General features: G+C 39.1%; 1 protein-coding gene across 1 annotated transcript; it reads right to left on the minus strand.

The window, feature by feature from the left end:
• Positions 1-7,182: 7,182 nt before the first annotated feature.
• Positions 7,183-18,637, minus strand: sdhaf3 (succinate dehydrogenase complex assembly factor 3). Its single transcript, XM_018695243.2, has 2 exons — positions 18,300-18,637; positions 7,183-7,983 (listed from the first exon to the last, which is right to left on the minus strand). The coding sequence occupies exons 1-2, from the start codon at positions 18,474-18,476 to the stop codon at positions 7,789-7,791; spliced, it is 372 nt and encodes a 123-aa protein (XP_018550759.1). The 5' UTR covers positions 18,477-18,637; the 3' UTR covers positions 7,183-7,788.
• Between the last annotated feature and the right edge of the window lie 1,857 nt (positions 18,638-20,494).

Genomic DNA, 20,494 nt, shown 5'->3' on the forward strand with positions numbered 1-20,494 from the left:
CCCAAAAATTGTAATAACCATTTGTAAATCTTGTTTTTATTTGTAGATGATGTAACATGCATTTGTCACCTTTGTTTTCTCTCTGTAATGAAGCCATGTAGCTAGCATAGTAAAAAAAGAAGTCTTCTTCCTCCTTGGTGTCCTTTCTGCCATTGCTACGTTAGGCTGCACCAGCTCGCCTTGAGCACCACCAACCAAACAAACAGATCCAAAAAATGAAATTAAATATTCAATTTTGTAAAGTAGTAGTAGTTTTGTGAAGTAACCTATTTATGAATGAATCAATATATGAACAGTTCATTACTGTTTATGGTTTCTAAGTCATATGAGATGTATGAATGAATAACAGAGTAACTAAAACAGTAGTATGCAAGGGAATATGAGTTTAATTGTTTATCACATTATTAAATAATTACATGCATTCATTTTGCACCTGCGCATACAGTGACAATAACAAGTACAATAACGCTTACTTAAAAACTGTAACAAAGACTATTTTTTAAAATGAATTGGTTCTCTGATTGCTGTTACACATAATTCAATCATTTCTCTTTGTCTTGTCACATTGTTGACTGTCTTCAGCAGTGTTTGCTCTCCAACACTCTAATTTCACACTAATAACACACAGTGTTTGCCATAATAATTGATTCATCAGGAGCTCCTGGCAGTGGATCTGGCCCTGAAGTCAAGACTTCATGTTGCTGTTAGCGAGCAATTTTTACCAGCACCTGATTCACACAACCAAACTGCATTGTAAATTACTGGCTGGATTGTAAAGCGTTATCCAGGCATTCTTCATCTGTATAAGATTAATTCTAATAAACTTGAGGTTACCTTGACTTTTATTGTGTTGCCACATTAAAATCACAGTTTCCAATTTGCCAACAAGCACCTAGCAAGTTGTTACAAAATATTTTTTAAAAGAACACTTTGCCATTCAATACTTTTATCACAACAGGGCTATAAATACACCTTTAGTCCAAATTTGAACTTAAATGTAACACCTTTTCTAATTCAACGTTTTTGACTGAGGAGGTTACAACAGAAGGAAACTATTCACTACAGATATCTGCAGAGATCACTTGAGCCTTTAAGTAAAGTCTGATGAAATTTCCTTACCCTCCATATTTAAGCAGGACTGTCTCCAAGACCTCTACGATGAATCCCTAGCTGATGTGTTAATGAATTGCTTAAGAGTTCACCAGTGGTGAATAAATATCCTCTAATTTCCCTGGAGAATTTATTAATTTTTTGTAAATGGACTGCTTCTTTTAAGTAAAAGAGCACCACTTTTTTACCACTTATTTTAATAGCCAACACATGCATGTGATCACGCTGCGTCAGTTTACCTTCAGTCGACTTTCTGTAATTGTAACCTCAGCACAGGTTCCCTGCTCTTCTGCCTCAAGACTACTACTGTTCATCACTGCTGTCAACAAGACCTTTGAATCTCCAAATTGATTCCAATTGATTACCAGGTTATCACTGGGGATTATTACTCCAAGTGAATTCATCTCACATAATGTGGCAAATGAAGCTGTTGTGGAGTATTGATTTTTTTCTCTCTCTCATATTGGGCACATTTCTAAACACAACCCAGGTTTATGGTGAAGGAGCAGTAAGGGTAATTGACCAATTCCCAGTACAAAGCTTCTGCATGTCCCGGTGGAAACATACTTTTTCTGCTTATTAGACAGATACTCAGCCAGGTGATATCCTTACTCTGTGTGTGTGTGTATCGACCCAGTTGTGTGTTGTTCCATATTTAAACGCACTGCACTCTGTGTTTTGTCTCACATGAAATGGAAATCATCACTGGCTGTGACAGCTGTCACTTATATACAGTGGTGGAAAAAAGTTTTCCCTTAAAATTTTACGCAATCTCAAATATTATCATGAAATATTTGGGGAAAAATCTTTTTTGTGTTTCAGAAGGTGTGGCTGCATTAGCCTTCCTCTTGTGTTAGGCCGACCCATTTTTAGGTTTAAAAAAAATAAAAGTACCACATAAATTTATATGTGGCATCAAGGCTTTTTGACTTTGTCAAGGACCTTTATTTAAACAAAATTAAACAAAAAGAAATTGTTTCACTAAATTATAAAATGCTCTAATGAAAATTATGACCTTTGTTTTGTTAGGGTCGGTTTTGACCCAATTAGAAAATAAGATTATAAAGCAATAATTTGTGCCAAAGCTAAAATCATAAATACACTGTCAGCTCACTAACACTGTTAGCCAACAGTTCACTGACAGTCAGCTTCTCTCCCAACCCTGTGAGCTTTAGTTAGGGGCTTCTCTCTTCTGGTTGACATGTCCAGATGTGCCTAAGACTAATACTGTTTAGAGTTGGCGACTTGCAGATCACACATCTCCAGTTTGCAGCAGGTGAAAATGAGAGGAAGATTTACAGTTAATCAAGCTGTGGATCATATTTTTACTGAAAATGAGGCAGAGGACACAGAGCAGCATAGCGACATGCATGAGCAGGTTTCATAGGAGGAAGACAATGTCGAGTATGATCCAGAAGACACAGACACATCTGATGAGTCTGATGAGGAGGTCACCGGTGCTGAAGCTGCTCCCGCTCCTGCTGAAACATTCAAATCCAAAAGTGGTAACATCTGTTGGAGCTCAGTCCCTCCTGATGTACATGGCAGGGCAACTGCTGCAAATGTTATCAAAATGACCCCTGCCACTGATGTGGGACGCATGCAGTGCATTTGTGTTGTGGACCACATCCACCAAGGGTGAAACTCAACCAAAAAAAAACAAGTGGAGAATGTTTCTCGAGGAGCTATGGCAGTTCCCTTGTCAAGGCACACACTGAATGAAGGGAATGGAATGACAGCTGCAGAGTCCACCTAGCACTCCATCAACACCATCCACATCACAAAGATCATCAGTGCCAGCATCCTCCACAGCCAGCCCTGCCTCAACATTAACCAGCACAGCCACAGCCACAACCCCAGTAAGGCCACCTGATTCTAAAAGAAAGAGGTGCCAGGTCTGTCCTAGCAACAAGGACAGAAAGACAAACACATCGTGCTTCTACTGCAAAAAATATCTCTGCAAAGAACACACTGAAAGTGTCACGTTTTGCCACTCATGCATCTAAACACACACAGATACACATGCATGTTCTTGCGAACAGAGATTTTTTTGGAACTAGTACTTGATTTCTATTGGTTTGATTTACTTGAATGATTATTGTTTGTTTGACCTTGCAAATCTACATTTTGTATCATTACTTGTTCTGCATTTATCTGTTTAAATGTTGCTATAATTCATAATATTAGAAAAAACAACAACAATAAAACACATACTAAGAGATGTGTTCTAATACCCCACAGTAATAGTCAGGTAACATAACAGCTTTTACTTATTATAATTCTTAGTTCATTTTACCATTTTTTTGAAATTGAAAATGAGGGGGTATGCTGTCAAATGAGAGGCCCAGGGGGCCACATCAAAAATATTAAAAACATCTTTTGATGGGTAAGGAACATAAACAAGGTAACAGAGAGGTAAGAAACAAATTGGATGATAAATGATTTTTTTAAGGAGATTTCATAGCTGATTTAAGACATGGGTCAAAACCGACCCGCTAACACAAGGGATAGTAACAGAAAGCTAACACAAATACAAATGATATTTTTTTGTTTATTGTTTACAAGAAAACTAACAAAACTAAATTCTTGACAGTTTCAATATGTCAGTTCTCAACATTGTCGGTATCAAAGTCATCAAATAACAGAGAATGTGTTCAAAGCTGAACAAAAAATAAATAAACTATGACATTAATATTTAGTAGTCCTGCCATTAGCACACAGTAGAGCTCTAATCCTGGCTGGCATGTTCCCCACGAGCCTTTCACACTGTTGAGGGGTAATCTGGTCCCATTCTTCTTGAATTACTGCTTTTAATTCTTCTACATTCTTTGGTTTACAGCTTTGAAACAGACCTTTTGATAATCTACCACAGATTTTCAGTGGGGCTCATGTCCAGGGATTGAGCTGGTCACAGTAAGACCTGGATACAGTGCTCCTGCAGCCAAGTTCTCCTGGCCCTGGATGTGTGGCGAGGGGCATTATCTTGTTGAAACATCCAGTTTTGACCTCGATGGAACAGTGCACGTGCAGAAGGGAGCATGTGGGTTTTGAGAATGGCACAATACCTGGCAGAGTTCAATGTTCCATCACAGACAGTGAGATGACCAACACCAGCAGCACTCATGCATCCCCAAACCATGATACTGTCTCCACCATGCTTGACAGTAGGTACTGTACATGCTGCAGATAAAGCTTGGCCTGGCCTTCTGCGTACCCTCACATTATCAGGAGGAGGATGAAGCTGGAAATGACGCTGGGCTAACCTCTGTCTCTCATTGATCAGGGGCTTCTTGACAGCCTTGTAGGACCTTAAGCCATGATCTAAAAGTCAGCCACGTACAGTGTGGGTGGAGAGTGTATCCAACTGCTGAAGGACTGCATCTGCACTGTACAAAAATTGGCAACAAAAATAGTCTTTTAATAAAAAGCATGACCTTCATTAGTGAATCACTGGTACCAAAATGACACAATACTCAAAATTTCTTATGTATTTTTATGGAACCAATCAATTTTAAGTTTTTAGTGGCTTTTTTAGGATTTGTTTAGTATTTTGGCTGTGACTGTACTACAAAGAAATTGCACATGAAGACCTAAGAGTGATTCTTAATGCAATGTTTCACAAATACATGGGGTGTCCGAAAACATTTTTCCACCACTGTACATATATCTATATACACACATGGGCATACATCTATTGCACTTGGTGGTAAATTAAAGTGACGTCACTGTGCAGGATGCTATGAGAGTTTAGTTTATCTGCCTGCCATCAAGCAATTGCCCCATCACTACAAGAACCCTGCACCCACACTCAGTCCCTGCCTGATCATTGTGCTGTCCACTATTTGCTGATGTGCTATGCTTCTAGCTCTTTTCTTGTTAATCTACCTGCCTCGCTTTGTCAATGCAACATCGCAGCAATATTTTGAGCGAATCCCTGCAAATTTGGCACAAACATTTACTTGGACTCAATAATGAACTGATTAGAATTTGGTGGTCAAAGGTCAAAGGTTATGGTCACTGTGTTAAATTTTTAAAATAATAATAATAAATAATCAATATGTTGTTTACTCCTCCTAGCACCATAGCACTGAAGATCATTGCAGCCTAAAGGTTTCTCAGGAAGAGCTTTCAGTGTCTTCCAATAGTCTTTCAACAAGCCCTTGTTAACTGTCTCCCTGAGTGAAACCCAGTTGCTTCATTACTCAAGCGGGCTTTTCTGAAAATGACTCTTCAAGGGCCATGTGAAGCAGGTGAACAACAACAATGAACACTTCACTGTTTAGTAAACAGAATGTATCCAGAATTCTTTGTAATGTGTGCTCATATCCTCTGTACAAAGCTCTGTACAATTGTACAATTAAAGATCAAGTATAGAAGAAAATGTTTTGAGGTTTTGTGGAATGGAGTTTTCATATTGTCTGTAGGTGAAATGTGTTCTGTTTTCTTCCTCTTCACCCTGTGGATCCTGCCTCCCTCACTCTATAAGCAGCCACTTGATGACATATGGTGCTGCTCATTACCAAGAGCCATAGGGAAGTGATGGAGGTCATGTTAAACAATTACTGAAAGCATCACCTTGCTTATTATTTCTCACAGCTGATATTAATCACTGATTTAATTAAAAGATTGGATACCAGCACATACAGTAGGCTCTACTGTAAATATTAATTAAAAATTGGTCCATTATTTTCTCTGCAGTTAAGCTGAAGATTTTTTTAATTTATTTTGTTTTGGTTGTAGCTTTCAAACCAGTTCAATCTGTACAGTGTGATAAGAAGAGATAAGACACCCTGCTGCCCTTTACAGGTGCCATATTTTACACTTTTCCCATGTTTTATTTGAAGTTGTGTTGTTTGTGGTTTTAAGTACCAAAAACAATCTTAATTCTAGTTTTACATCTCCTCTTACACTTCTCTCTAGAGCTCTGGAAAGAATGGAAAGAAGGGTGTTTTATGTGTCTCTGAGCCTTTCTGATTGTCTGACACAGGTAATGGACTGTAGCCTACTACAACTTGGTAAAAGTCACTGGTAAATGTGTCGAGGCACGGATCTGAGGAAGGCTTCAGAAAACTTTACTTGAAGGAAGTGTGTAACAACTAGGACTGAATGATTATGTTTCTTCATGTTTGTTGGATATGTAAACAGGCTATTAACATCATGGAACAGTGTTTTCATGAATGGCCCCAATTTTGTTTGCATTTTGCCACTTATGTAACGCCATTCAACTAATCTGCAGCTGGTGTTGGCAGAGAAGTGTCGTGATGCACCAACATGTTTACTAGTCTGAAGAAGACAGCAAGCTAGTAAACAATGCACAATTTAGAATATTAGAAAAAATAAATTGATTTAATTGGAAAATACTTCATGAGAAAAAAGGAAATAACAATTAAGAGAGTCCAGAATCAGTAACCAGTCCTGATTATGGCCACCTAGCAAATTTAAGTCCAAGTATTCTCTTTTAACTTGTGGTCTCTACCAACTTGTGAAAAAAGTCCCCTTAAATATTCCACCATGCTGACCTGCTGTTCTCCAACAGAAAACAGTTTCCTGTCACTGCTGGAAATGAGGTTGACCAAACAGTTCATTTACAGGAGGAAAAAAAACTAAACCATGAGCTAAAAGCGGATAAAATGCTGAGCTGAGGGGAACTGCAGAATCAGATCATAATTTTGCAGGGTCACTACAAGCGACATCTTTCGTATCCAATTAGTCATGTGATTGATTGTTTATATAAAGGTACTGCTGTAGTTAACCCAGCTGACTTTTGCTAGTGTAACAAACACTTAGAATATAGTAATGTTACTGGGTCAGATGTTAATGACTGAATGTGTCTTAAAACTGATTTAATTACAGAACATATCTGCAACAAAGAAAAGCATTCTGTCCATTCAGTTGTTAACAACCAGAATGCATTATGCAAGAATTGGGGAAAAAAAAATTAAATTAGAATTTTCATGAGACCAGTACTAGCCTCTATGGCTGCCAGGCCTTTCAAAGAACAGTAGACATGGCATATTCTCTGAAAATTTCAAAGGACAACAATAACAACATCTAAGGAACAGTACAAGTCAGTAGGAAGGAGAAGTTCAAAGCAGCTTTTTATTTGGAACAGATGAAGGATTCTTGGCTGTTGTTGGTACATTTATGCGGTGCATGACTGATTATTGTTTATTTCCAGATAAATCACTGTGATGTCTGAAGTCTGTGGGGGGGGGAAATGGTGCATCAACAACCATGAGTTGACTTTTATAACCGCTCTAAAACCCCCATCTTCCCCCCTCAACACACAGGGATAATGAGGGCTTCAGCCCAACAATGGCTCCGTCACCACTGAGCCTGAAAGAGGCATTGCTGATGTGAGCATCTGCAGGGAGGACACATCTCAGTGACTTTCCCTCACAACTGTATTCATATGGAAAAGGTTAACAAAAGAAACTAATTAGTGTCACCTTAATGCACCTGTCAGAGCATGATGAACTTTTTTTTAACACAGCATAAGAGACAAGCACAGGAACACAGAGATATTACACAGCACTTTAATAAAATCAAATATTCCTAAAAGCCCCTACTCTGTCTTTGAGTAGCAATCTTCATCTGAAGCACTCAGAGGTAATAGTGGTCTGAATCACAGCACCTTCTGTTTTTTGTTGTCGGAGTTCATCTCTGTAGCTGGGCGTTTCATTTGCTGTCCTCCTGGATGTCAAATTGTCTGTTGGGTTTGGTGGACTCCAGCATGAGTTCATACAATTGGCCGATCTGTTCGTCGTGGAAGTCACTGAGTTTCCCCTCTGACAGGTTGACTCCAAACTTGACTGAGCTGAGCTGCTCCCCTGCTGACTCCAGTATCTGAGTCTGCAGGGTGTCCTTGTATCCCTGTAGGGGAGGTGGGGACACACAGACCATTTTAAACACAGACAGGAATAGCAGCAGCATTTAGCACCTGGTTTTCCACCCAATTTTCCACTTTCAGATTCATTTAATACATCAGACAGTGTGAATGGTGGAACTTATGGTCCCAAATGTATGTGCACTGCATTTTTTTTTTCTGTGAACAAACCCCAGTGTGCACAGTCAAACCAACAATGAAGCAATTAAATGAAACAATTAATTCTTACAAGAACTGTGTGTAGCCAAATCCCAATTCTCTGTGCCACAGAGCTCTATTGTTGGCCAAAAACTGTTAAAAACACATCAATGAGCCACACTGTTGTTTTTACCATGAACACACAGACTGTAGTTTGTTCTGACTCAATCCCAGTCACACTGTCCTGCTGCCCCAAATGCTCACTACAGCACCAAATGTGGATTATACCACTGAGGTATAGTAGTACAGTAGTCAAAGTGAGTGTGAGAAACGTTTGCTAAAAACTATGGTGTCCAACTATTTTAGGTAACCATTTTAAAATGTTTGTTTTAAAAGGTTATGTCTTCAGTATGAATGACAGACAAAAATGCTTTCCTTCTAAATTTAAAACATATGGCGTGATGGTGGGTTAATTCTCAAATTGATGGAACTGTTGAATTTAAGTTCTGATCCAGTACAGTGCACTGGGGACTTTTCAACAATATTGAAAACTTGACTTCAAATCTGTAATATTTATCTAAAACATTTAAAATGAATTTTATCTATTAACAGTTAGCACAAAAGCACAATAGCAAAAAGAAATATCTAATTATAATAACTAACCCCATCATCCCCCCAAAGAAGCTGATTGAGATGAAATAAATGCTACCTTTGTGGATATACTGTTAAAACGTAATTAGGGGAAATGCAAAACTACAAACTACAAACTTCTGTAATTATCACATAACTTGAATAGTTTTGATGAAAAAAGCATAGGACCTAATAATCTTTGACAAGCTTTTTTTTTTTTTTCCACTTTTCCCTTTAAGATCAGACAGATGCTGTAACAAACAAAAGCAATTTGATTGTTGATGCTGACTGCAGTGGTAAACTACTGCTGGTATCACTGATACTCCTACAAGAAATAACAGCACTAATCACTCTCTAGTCATGTCTATCATGATTAGTGTTTGAATAGCTAAATTTAAGTGCAGTGTTTACTGTATAGTTAGCTTGAAATTATGTTTTTCATTTTACAACACTGATATCACACAGGGCCAATCAAACAGATCTCCCCTTCCAAGATAATGAACTGTCTAGGTAATCTCAACCCATGCGTGATGAGTCAAAGCTGTTAGTGGTGTATATGAATCATCCTGAGTAGCTCCACAGCCACCCTCATGTATTTCGCTTCTGAAAAGCTATCAATCATCTGAACAAAGAACACACAGTCAATGTCTGGTGTTTTCCCATTCACAAAGCATCTTGGGTTTTTGGAACGCTCCCACTGTTAGCAATAACAAGCCATTTATCTTAGAGGCTTTTTCCTGAACATAATGTAATTACATTGAACATTTGCCAAGGGGATATATCTTCCCTGAAATAGGAGGTTACAACTCAAAGGAATAGTCCATTTACACATGTACATTTTACTTTTCCATCCAGGGATGGGGGAAGACTAGGTGAATAGATGTGCATGTTCTTCTGCTAAAATAAAGCAGATCCTTATAAACAGTGTAGAAAGTACACTCGTATTGAATCTGAATATACCGGATGACTGGTAGAGCCCTTACAGATCTTAAGTGGCAATGATGTAACTACACCAATGGGTGGCAGCAATGCTTTAAACCATACCTAGTCTGCTAGAAAGAAGAAGAAATACTGCCTGGGAATGTTGAGCTGGTATTCGCTGTGTTAAATTTAGATGATGTAAGATGTGCGTATACCAGAAAACTACTGCCCTTCACCTACTGTTGTGTTGACTGACATAATATAATTATAGCTTATACTTAGTTTCTGTAGTGACATATTGTACACAAACAAGCAATTGCTAAAATGGTTAAAAAGATTAGATTTATATTTTTTCATGTCTGTGACATATTCAGATATACCATAGACACTGAAACTGTAGTGACAGTTGTCAGTTTTATGTGATGTTGCTGGTATGATGTCAATATGACTATCAACAGACAACACTGGTTACACTGGTTTTTAAGAAAGATTAGTATACTGTGATATACATATACTGCTACTGTCCATACTTCAAATTATACCATAGTATAAAGTTTAGGTCATATACACACAATACATCATATATCCTATACATATTATCAGTGACAAATTAAAGGACACCCATGAGCTAACAAAACTAGTCTATGGAGTCTATGGAAGTCTATGGAACTCAGCTGCAGTGATGGAACACTCTTTCAAAAGATGTCACCCAATTTGGTGTTTTAAAGATGGTGGTGGAGAGCACTAACATGTAAGTAAAAAAAATCTCCATAGGTGTTGGGCTGGGATCTGGTGACTGTGAAGGCCATAGCATAGGATTCACATCACTGTCATACTCATCAAACCAATGTCCTGCGAATGGGGGCATCGTCACCCTCTTTCTCCAACTAATGACTGACTGACTGACTAATGCAGTGGTTTGGTATAAATGGTAATGGTGTGTTGGAATTAGGTTTTTATGTTGTCTGGTAATGTATGTGCCTGGACCACTGTGGACATCACTAAGAAAAGTCTGAATTAACTGTTTTTTTTTTGTTATGTTGGACTGTTGTAATGCAGCTGAATTCACGATATAGTTATTCTCATTTACATATTTAATTGTTTCTGTTAGGCAACTGAACAAGTACGTAATTTGACTGCAGCCTGTAAATGTTGACCAGCAGTAGGGTTAGAGTATAATTTTCAAGATCATTATTTTATGATCACAACATCAGCAAAACAACACGAAACTATATGGCAGCTGAGGATCAGACATATTTCCTGTGTACAAGCCTGTGACTGAGCCAAAGCACAGCCTGAATGCAACACACTCAGATGCTGTGTACATTCAGTGTTAGAGGTAGGCTGGTAGGCAGATTTTGTTACAGTTTGACAGAACCAGGATAGCTGTTTCCCCATCTCCAATCTTGATACGTACCATACTAAGAAGAGAGTGGTACTGATCTTTTTGTGTAGCTCTCACCATTAAAGTGAACACACTGTTTTTCCCAAAATGTCAAACCATTCCTTTAACAATCCACTTGAGTGCCTGTAAATCAATGTTTTAATGCCCCACTCTGCCAAGAATGAAGGCACAGTGTTCAGTGTTCAGAGATATCTTTGGTGTTTCTGCACTGCAGTTTCTTGTTACTTATCATCATATACAATATAGGGCTGTCACTTTTATTTTCATTTTTAACATTAGTTCAAATGTAGCAATTGTAGCGTCATCTGGCATCATCCTCACGTCAGCCTGGCACCCATGATCAAGTTATCAAAGAGTTCATAGCAGGGGAGAGGTACATAAACATGTACCAGAAACCACAGTAAGGTAAAAGCAGGGTCACCAACAATTATAACTTGAACCCTGATCTGCTCCCCAGCCTCCGCAACATCTAGTGATAAGAAGCAGATACAGAACTCTCCTCCCAAATCAGGCTATCCATTAGCACACTGAGGAGCATACAACCAGGGTCAAAGGTCAAATGGCTAGTTCAGAAGAACCAAATCTAATGGACCAAAGTTCTCTCCAATCATCATTCTACCCACACACAACTTTGTTTCTGTATTTCAACATTCGACTGTACTTTTAAGAAAAAGGTAACATGAAAAGAACTATGCAGATTGGACTCTCTCAGGCCTACAGTCCTACCTCGGGTTGTCTTCCCCCCTTTTATCTTTCTCTGCACCAGATCTCTGGCCTGAAATTCCATCATATTCCCTTCACATTCCATATTCCAGCCCACACTTCCTCATTATGTCTGAAACTATATGAAATAACTGTCTTGACATTTTGTAAAGCAAATCATTTTACTGATCAAATGTTTTTAAGTACTTTGGTAAAAATCTGAGATTTATAATGCTAAGCTGAGATACGCCATTAACAATAATGTGAGGAATCAAGTGTGACCCTCAAACGCGTCACACCTGGGCTCATGTGACCCTACCGACTCACATAACGACAGGGTGAGTACTGACAGGACTCCATCATTGCTAGAAAACCTACAGAAGTTTTGGGGAGTTCCACCCCAAGTCAGGAGAAAGTCACCTGCTCCAACCACTCAACATTCAGGGTTCCAGCCTCTTCGTCCCGGGCCAAGACGACAGCACACAATAGGCTAAAACCCTCATAACCTGCTCATGATATGAGGTTAAAATAAGTAAATTCCAATTTCAGTCTCATTTGTAAACATCTAAAAATATCACTGTGCTCATTTTATCTGCAGGTAGTGCACCATGTTAGTTGATCACCTTTACATTTCTGTTTTATTTTTACTCCTATTTAAAAAAATAATATATTCACTTTAGTAGATGTAGTTAATAAACCATATATGCACATTTAGACCCAGTCATTGTGTGTGTTTCTTTGTAATGGAGATGGAACCCTTTTATCACAATCTCAAATGTCAGACTGATAAAATTACCAGTGAGTATTAATATAGAATATTAATATTAATCCTGATATCAAAAATTAGTACTCACCCAATTTCTGTTCAAAATCAGACAGTGGTGCCCCATACAATTTGTTTTTTTTGTTGTTGGTAATTTTTGTGCATTTTTGCAACACAGTAAATTAAATTGTCGTCATTAATAGAATGTGAATACATATAATGCACATAGAAAACTGCACTGTGTGTGCAGACCAACAACACATTGTGGCCAACTCTACACAACCCTGTGTCAATCCAGTTTAAAATTCCTAGAACCACCTCTGCCTTGTGGTCCAGCCGAAGGCGTGCTTCATATTCATAATAAACCTGATCTATTGCAGCCATACTGACCTATAAGTAAACTAGGCTGATAAATAAAAATGGAGAGGACACTACTGAGCAAAGAAGTGCTGATTGGATAATCATGACACAAAAGCAATATGTTGGGTTCTTCATCACAAACGCAAAATTACCAACAAAAATTAGGGTGATTTTACAAAAACAAGTACCTAACTATACAGCAACACATGCGAAGACTCAGCAAGTGAGCACACCAGAAATAAGTGGTGCAACGCCACCTGTATGACCTTATCTGACTGCCTATGTTTTGCCACAGTCACCCTCACAGAAAGCCATTAAGAAAATGTTAACAAGATTTATATGTAACAATATGCAGCTCATTGGCATTGTTTCCGGAGAAGCTTTTTTTCTTCCATGATCTATCATGATCTATCTAAGATCCATGACCATGAGGTATTGGTTGCCCAGAAAACCTCCAAAAGAAGCCGCCCACGAAGCATCCTAACCAGATGCCTGAACCACCTCAGCTCTACTCTGAGCTCCCTCCAGATGTCTGCGATCCTCAACCTATCTCTAAGGCTAAGCCCAGACACTCCACAGATGAAACTCATTTCAGCCGCCTGTGTTTGCGGCTAGTTTTCCATGCCATTGATGTGCCTTTATCTGTTCCATCAGTGATCATTTATGTGTCTAGCTTATGAGGGGTGAGCCAGCTCGCGGGTTGGCTATATCACGAGTGACGTCACACAGTAGAAAAGTTAGTGTGTCAAGTGTGTGTGTGTCAATCTCAGTCAAGCATGGCTATTGGGCAGCCTGACTTTACTCCGTATGTATGTGAAAAAAATAATATATTCACTTTAGTAGACCTGTAGTTAATAAACCATATATGCACATTTAGACCCAGTCATTGTGTGTGTTTCTTTGTAATGGAGATAGAACCCTTTTATCACAATCTCAAATGTCAGACTGATAAAATTACCAGTGAGTATTAATATAGAATATTAATATTACATCCTGATATCAAAAATTAGTACTCACCCAATTTCTGTTCAAAATCAGACAGTGGTGCCCCATACAAGTTTGAGCATTTTTGCAACACAGTAAATTAAATTGTTGCCAGCTATATAGTGATGGTACTGTGTGATATACTGAGATTAAAGTAACATTTTGTAAACACTTTACATTTTTACACAGTCTGTCACTCTCAGTTAGGCTCTGTGTAACTGGTACATAGCATCTGCAGGCCATAAAATCTGTCACCTTCATAGCTTTTATACATGATTTAAGGTTTTTTACAAAGCTGAGTTTACCTCTGCTAACCTACTGATGCTGATTTCTGCAATAAGCTAATACTGGCTGATTTTTCTATATTTGATTTATCTTTACCTCAAGGACATTTTACTAATACTACTGAGAGTATGGGCTAGTATGTAATACGGTTGTCATAGATATGTTTTAAATTCTTTAATTCTGCAACTCTTCCTGTAGACCCTTTTTTCAGCTCAGGATAAAACAAAATAGATTCTGATGGCTTGTAACCAGGGTCCATTAAAACTAAAAACTATTACAGCTCTTGCCATGAGACTTTCAGGGTCAGCAGTCCAACTCATATACCCACTCAAAGACTGAGGGTCTTATGACCTTATTGTTTTTTTATCTGTACAATTACAACCCAATCCAGACATGAATGCCTTCTGGTAGTTTTGGCCAAAAGTTTTCCTAAAAATTTTTAATTGAAATACAGCAAAAAGTATGAAATATGAGAAAAGCCACTCGTTCCCTGACTGGGACCAATTCAGATGGACTCTGGGTTTGAAAACAGTGCATACTTGATATAGTGAGGCATTATCAAAGTGACTGCCTCCTCCCTGTTGGCTTTACAGCTACTGCAATGACAAAGAGACCTCTCAGGATTTCAGCTGCAATCACCATCTACTTCATTAGAGAAATTACCTGCAGATGGGTGATTTACCATTCCCCAGCAGTGTTTAATTGTGCTGGAAAACACTGGCTCTCCCCCATCATGACAAAAAAAGACCTGGCACACTCTCATGGTTGAAATTATTTTGGGGACTAGAGGACGAGTTGCAAATTTATTGATTCCCCATCGTTCATCCATCCATCCATTATCTATATGGCTTATCCATAAGGGTTGTGGGTGGGCTGGAGCCTATTCCAGCTGACGTAGGGTGAGAGGCAGGGCACACCCTAGACAGATCACCAGTCCATTGTAAGGCCCACATATATAGACAAACAAGCATTCACACTCACATTCACACCAATGGGCAATTTAGAGTCACCCAATAACCACAGCATGTCTTTGGACTGTGGGAGGAAGCAGGAGAACCTGGAGAGAACCCATGCAGGCACAGGGAGAACATGCAAACTCACACGGAAAAAGCCCAGGCGAACACCCAGAACCTTCTTGCTGTGAGGCGATAATGCTAACCGCTGCTCCACTGTGTCGCCCATCCCCCATCAGTATATTAAAATTAATTATATTAATGAATGTTTGAAATTTTACAGTCTCCGTAGCCTAACAATCAGTACACTGTAGTTACATAGGCTCTATTTTATCAGTGCAAGCAGAACAAGAGCAAAGCTGGAAACGCCGGGCGCATGGACTGTGTGGGTATCTCCTGGCACACCTGCTACTGAGGTGGAATATAAATCAGAGGGCGTGGTGATAATTAAATTCACTGTTACCCTGGCAAATCATTGGTCTCCAAAACAGCTGTGCCAATCAGTGACATGATAATAACAGCTCAACAAATGAAACAAGGCTTCTCCAGGAAATTATATTGTTGTCTGGATATTGCAGAGTGACATGAACTGAACACAACAGCACCTCACAGCACCTGATGTAAATGACCACATCAATCCGATGCCATTTCAGTTTTAAATTCTACATTATCTCACATCAGAAATGGTCACATCATGCCGTAAAATGTGACACAACAGCATTTACACCATTTCAAGAATAAAACATGAAATTCAGCTTTTGCTAAAAAGGAAGTTAGAGAGGAGACAGTGTCACAAATGATTGATAAGCTGCTGTAATCTCCCACTTAAAAATTAGAATACCAAGTCATAATGGACCAGTCTCATACTGTGTAGTATTGGGTTACTTTGTAGCAGCCTGGGGTCATTACACATGATTTAATAAAGGTAAACACGGTGGACAGCTGTGTAATGGCACTGCACTCTGCTGTGGCACTTTCAAATCATTTTATATTAATAAATCTACAGAGGCTGTAGATTTATCAATGTATATAATGTATATGTAGTTTGTTTACAGACCCCAAAGGATCTTCTCTCTTACACACTAAAACCATCATACTGACATGAAACAAAGGCAAGTGGATCTGCTCCCAGGACAAGACCAGCTTTTAGCAGAGATTTATGTTAAAGTCCTGGTGGGATTAAAACCGGATCAAATGAACACAAGGAAAATGGCAGGAATAACAATTCCAAACAGAATGAAAATTGGTTCATTCTTAAAAAATTAAGACGTCATCTGCGGTTGACATTGTCAGATGCTTTTCAAATGAGCGTGTTGACTGTTCTTGCTCTGTTCACAGTTAGTCAGAATGCTGTCAATTAAGATATACCTGTTCTGTGCACACAAGTCATACAAGGGTCTAAAACACTCCCTGAAGTCATGTCAATATATAATGTCAAGAAGAACACTGTAAAAAACTTCAATTAAGGCTGCGGTTTGAAAGCATTTTATATATTCAAATCCAGTTTCAATTCCACTTATCAATTCGGAATTTTCTCTGAATTATTAACTGAATCTTATCTTATTATTACCTTTCAACATTTGCAAGTAACTAGATCCAACTAGATCTATTTATTTTCAATTGCTCTCTGGTGAGCAGTGGAGCTCAATAACTCTGGGTATTTTGCTGGCCAGGGACTAGGTACTTTGGCTACATGCGCAGCCAGTCATCCTCAGTGAATTCTGACATTGCTTTCAGAGAAGGCTCTGGGGTGACCTGGTTTAATAATTGGTAGTCTGCAAGTTCAAAACTACAATACATCACATATCAGTGTAACTCTGACTGTATGGGTTTATTCTTCCTTAAAGTAATCTGAGAACAACTTATTACTCAGGCCATGTAAAATCATAGAGGGCTCTTGCTGACACTGTGCCAGTTACAAAGTGGGGTTAGGTTAGGAAAGTATAATGTAAATTTTGAGCATTATATTAATTATGAAAAAGCAGAACTTGCTGGCCAAAGATGACATATACTGTAGGTCAGAATCAGCAGTAGGCTCAATCCTCTGCTCATTTCAAAGTGCTGACACCCATCTGATTAGTAAGGAGCTCTGGCATCAATTATAATCCATACCCAGGATGGGTGGGGCTTTCAAGTCAAGAGTTAAATTCCTAGAGATCTGACTGTCTTTACCACAGAGTGATAACAGTTTCATTTTCCCACAAACCCCTCCCTGAGGATGCCAAGTACTTTTTTTCAGGCTAAAACCTAATGTGTCACCTCTAGACTGCCTCTGGTTTAACAACAGCAGTTACAACATTTGACCTTGTGTGACCTTGTTCAGTTGGGGTAAATACAACCCAACCCTAATTACGGAGTTTATAGACGTCTCACCCCCATCAGTCCTTTAATGTCACTTTACCGGTAACTGAGGCTGCTCTGCCATCATGTGGTGATGGGCTGACATTACAGTAGTGATGCATAAACCCTCAGAGATAACACTACTGATGACAGTACAAACCAAAGCATGTTGGCTGCAGACAGCAGCAAAGCATGCTGGCATGTTTTATACTGGGGTGAGCAACCTTTTTAAAGACCACCACCTATTATTTAAGGCATTCACCTATGTGAAACAGTGTACCTCGGAATGTGGACAGTATACCACCTTTGCTGCACAAGGGAAACTTGACTGGGCACCCAGTCAGGGCAGATCTACCACTGAGGACACTTTTTCTGAGAATTTTCAAGGTTTTAGAAAGTGGTGATTTACATTCTGCAAGGTGTGAGTAAAAACGCGATGGGTACTTTAAAAGTTAATGCAATGGGGCTGCTGCTGCTGCTGCTTAGCTGTGGTTTAAATCATTACTTTATTCTAATAATTTCAGCTGCCACCCCAGTGGAAGGCTGAACCTGGTAACAAGTCAGGATGAAGCTGGAAGATAATAAAATAGGTGTGCTGTGTAATATTCATAAAATATACAGCTTGCTTTAACTTTACACATAATAATTTTGTGATTTCGACATGATGTGTTATTCGTAGCTGCTAACAATCTGTGTTTACTTTCCGTCACACTCAGATAAAAGAGTTTTGAATGTTTTTAAATGCTGTGTTATATCATTTACTGTATATTTCAACTCGAGGGATTTTTGATGGGATTTGTTTGAGCGTGAAAAACGCTTTACCTTCCACTCTGTCATGAAGCTCTCTGCCTCCTCGGCTGATGCACCTTTATGTCTTCTGAACTCGTCTTTCACATACTGGTCACCGAGGGCTTTTAATTCTATTGGCAGGAACCGATGCAGGACCAGAATCCTCTTGTACAGTGAGCGGACTTTGGAGACATGAGCAGAGGCCGCCATTGAATAATAACACTAGTTTCTAACTCTGTACCTTTAAAACTTACAATGTCCTGTTAACAGCGACACATATTACGGTGTTTGAGGCTGTAGACAGACACCACTGCTCACAAGGATAGTTATTTAACACATGCCCTTGTTTATCCCGGAAATCAACCTTCTTCTTAAAGTGACAAACTAACTAACTAACAAGCGCATTATCGCCACCTACTGCACTGGAGCAGTAGCTCGGCAGAAAAAAGCTAAAACTAAATACATTATATTCGAAGTCGGAACCTTCTTGTTTTGAGGCGACAGTGCTAAGCCCTACACTTTGATTATTTATTACCAGGACGCATATGTGGTCAACTGTAATTAAAGGAATTTAGGCTCTTGACAACTGAGAAGAGTGATGGCCAGGGGCGTTGCTAGGCAGAAAGCTCTACTGGGGCACAGGCCCCCCACCGCTACCCCGCCATTTTACAGACTTGTAACACTTGCACTTAACCTGGCGAGTTGTCAACCTGTCTCCTCTGCGGCCCTTCCGGCCCTGTGTGTTGACGAATTCGCGGGCCGCCCTGTCAAGACAATGGTAGGAAAAAACACTGCTGTTGTTGTGTCAGGTGACCAGACCTCAAACTGTGCACAGTGTCACAGGTGGGCTACAGCTTCTATTTAGAGTCAACATTCTTGCTACACCTATATCTATTCTTTTCCCGTAATTATCTGAATTAATGCAATGATAAATATTTATTGTTGTTGAGAATGAATCGTGGCATTTATACCAAGGCACAGCTCATTTACACTGGGGCACTTGCCCAGTAAAAGGGGTCTGGCTACACCCCTGGTGATAGCATAATTACAAAAAAAACCTTCATTTGGAATAGGTCATATCAGCATTATTTTTATTATTATTATTTTTTATGATGACCCCTTAGGGCAATGCAGTTTGTGATGTGAACTGAAAAGACAAGATTATGGAAGTTTGTTTTGAGTTCAATTAAATAATCAAATTGTACTTAATATAGACTTTGGTTTTCCTATTTTGTACATATGCTACCATTTTAGAGGTAGCAGGATAATGCACCATATCACGAGCAAAGCAAAAGTCTCAAACTGGTTTCATGGACAGTGTACTTCAGTGCCCCCCAGCTTGCATTTCATTGATCTTATCAGGTAATGTAGTTTGACAGACTTCTTTATACACTAATGTCAGTGTCAAGTGCAACAGTAGTTTTTTCTTCAGCATAAGCATTGCTCCTAGTTAATGGGGCATGAAAGTGAATATTCCGAGGTGTGATGAATGGATTGTGGCATTGTAATGTGCCAGTAGCACATAACTTTTGTGAGTCAATGTTCCATGTTCTATTGTGCAATAAACACTGGGATCTGCATTACACACATTTTTGTGACCACATTCAGGTATGCCTTTGTGATTTCTTTTTTCAAAGAACAGCCTGAGAACACCTGAACTGTGGCTGATGGCAGTTAGGTGCTCCATCATCACAACAACAACACAACATGCCAGCTCACAACATGCTGTGAGCATGTATCTAGCTCAAAGCACTGCATGTACATATAAGGAGAGCTATTTAACTTATCTCCTCCTACCTTAGGCCACAAACTTATCAACCATCCCGTGTCGGAGACAGGGTTGCCAACTGTCTGTCAGTGAAATAGTATGAAACTGCTCAACAGCAGCAATTCCAGTACAGCTGGCTGCTGGACTTGTGTCAGAATGGGTCCAGTTCTAGGCTGAGTGCTGGTTAAAGATGATTCTCTTTCCAAAGTTTGCACTTTAGAACCCTGGGCAGATCTGGCAGTCATATGTGTTTTTGACTGTGTCTGTGATCTGAACAGAGTTGAGCACAACCACACACCTCTACTGGCCCAACCAAGCTGGTTAATTACATTTCTACCGATATCCTACCCAGTTTATAACTACATTTATAATAATATCAATGTTATTCATTTATTAGTTTACCAAGAAAATTCCCAGCATTGGTTTGGCTCTGAGTTACTGCCATTATGGGAGGATATTA

The sequence above is a fragment of the Lates calcarifer genome, linkage group LG3 (genome assembly GCF_001640805.2).
Source record: "Lates calcarifer isolate ASB-BC8 linkage group LG3, TLL_Latcal_v3, whole genome shotgun sequence".
NCBI classification, from domain to species: domain Eukaryota; kingdom Metazoa; phylum Chordata; class Actinopteri; family Centropomidae; genus Lates; species Lates calcarifer.

Coding starts and splice junctions, on each gene's coding strand:
- sdhaf3 (XM_018695243.2), bottom strand. CDS start 18,476: ATGGCGGCCTCTGCTCATGTCTCCAAAGTCCGCTCACTGTACAAGAGG. Junction 7,984..18,299: donor GCTTCATGACAGAGTGGAAG/GTAAAGCGTTTT, acceptor CCTCCCCTACAG/GGATACAAGGACACCCTGCA.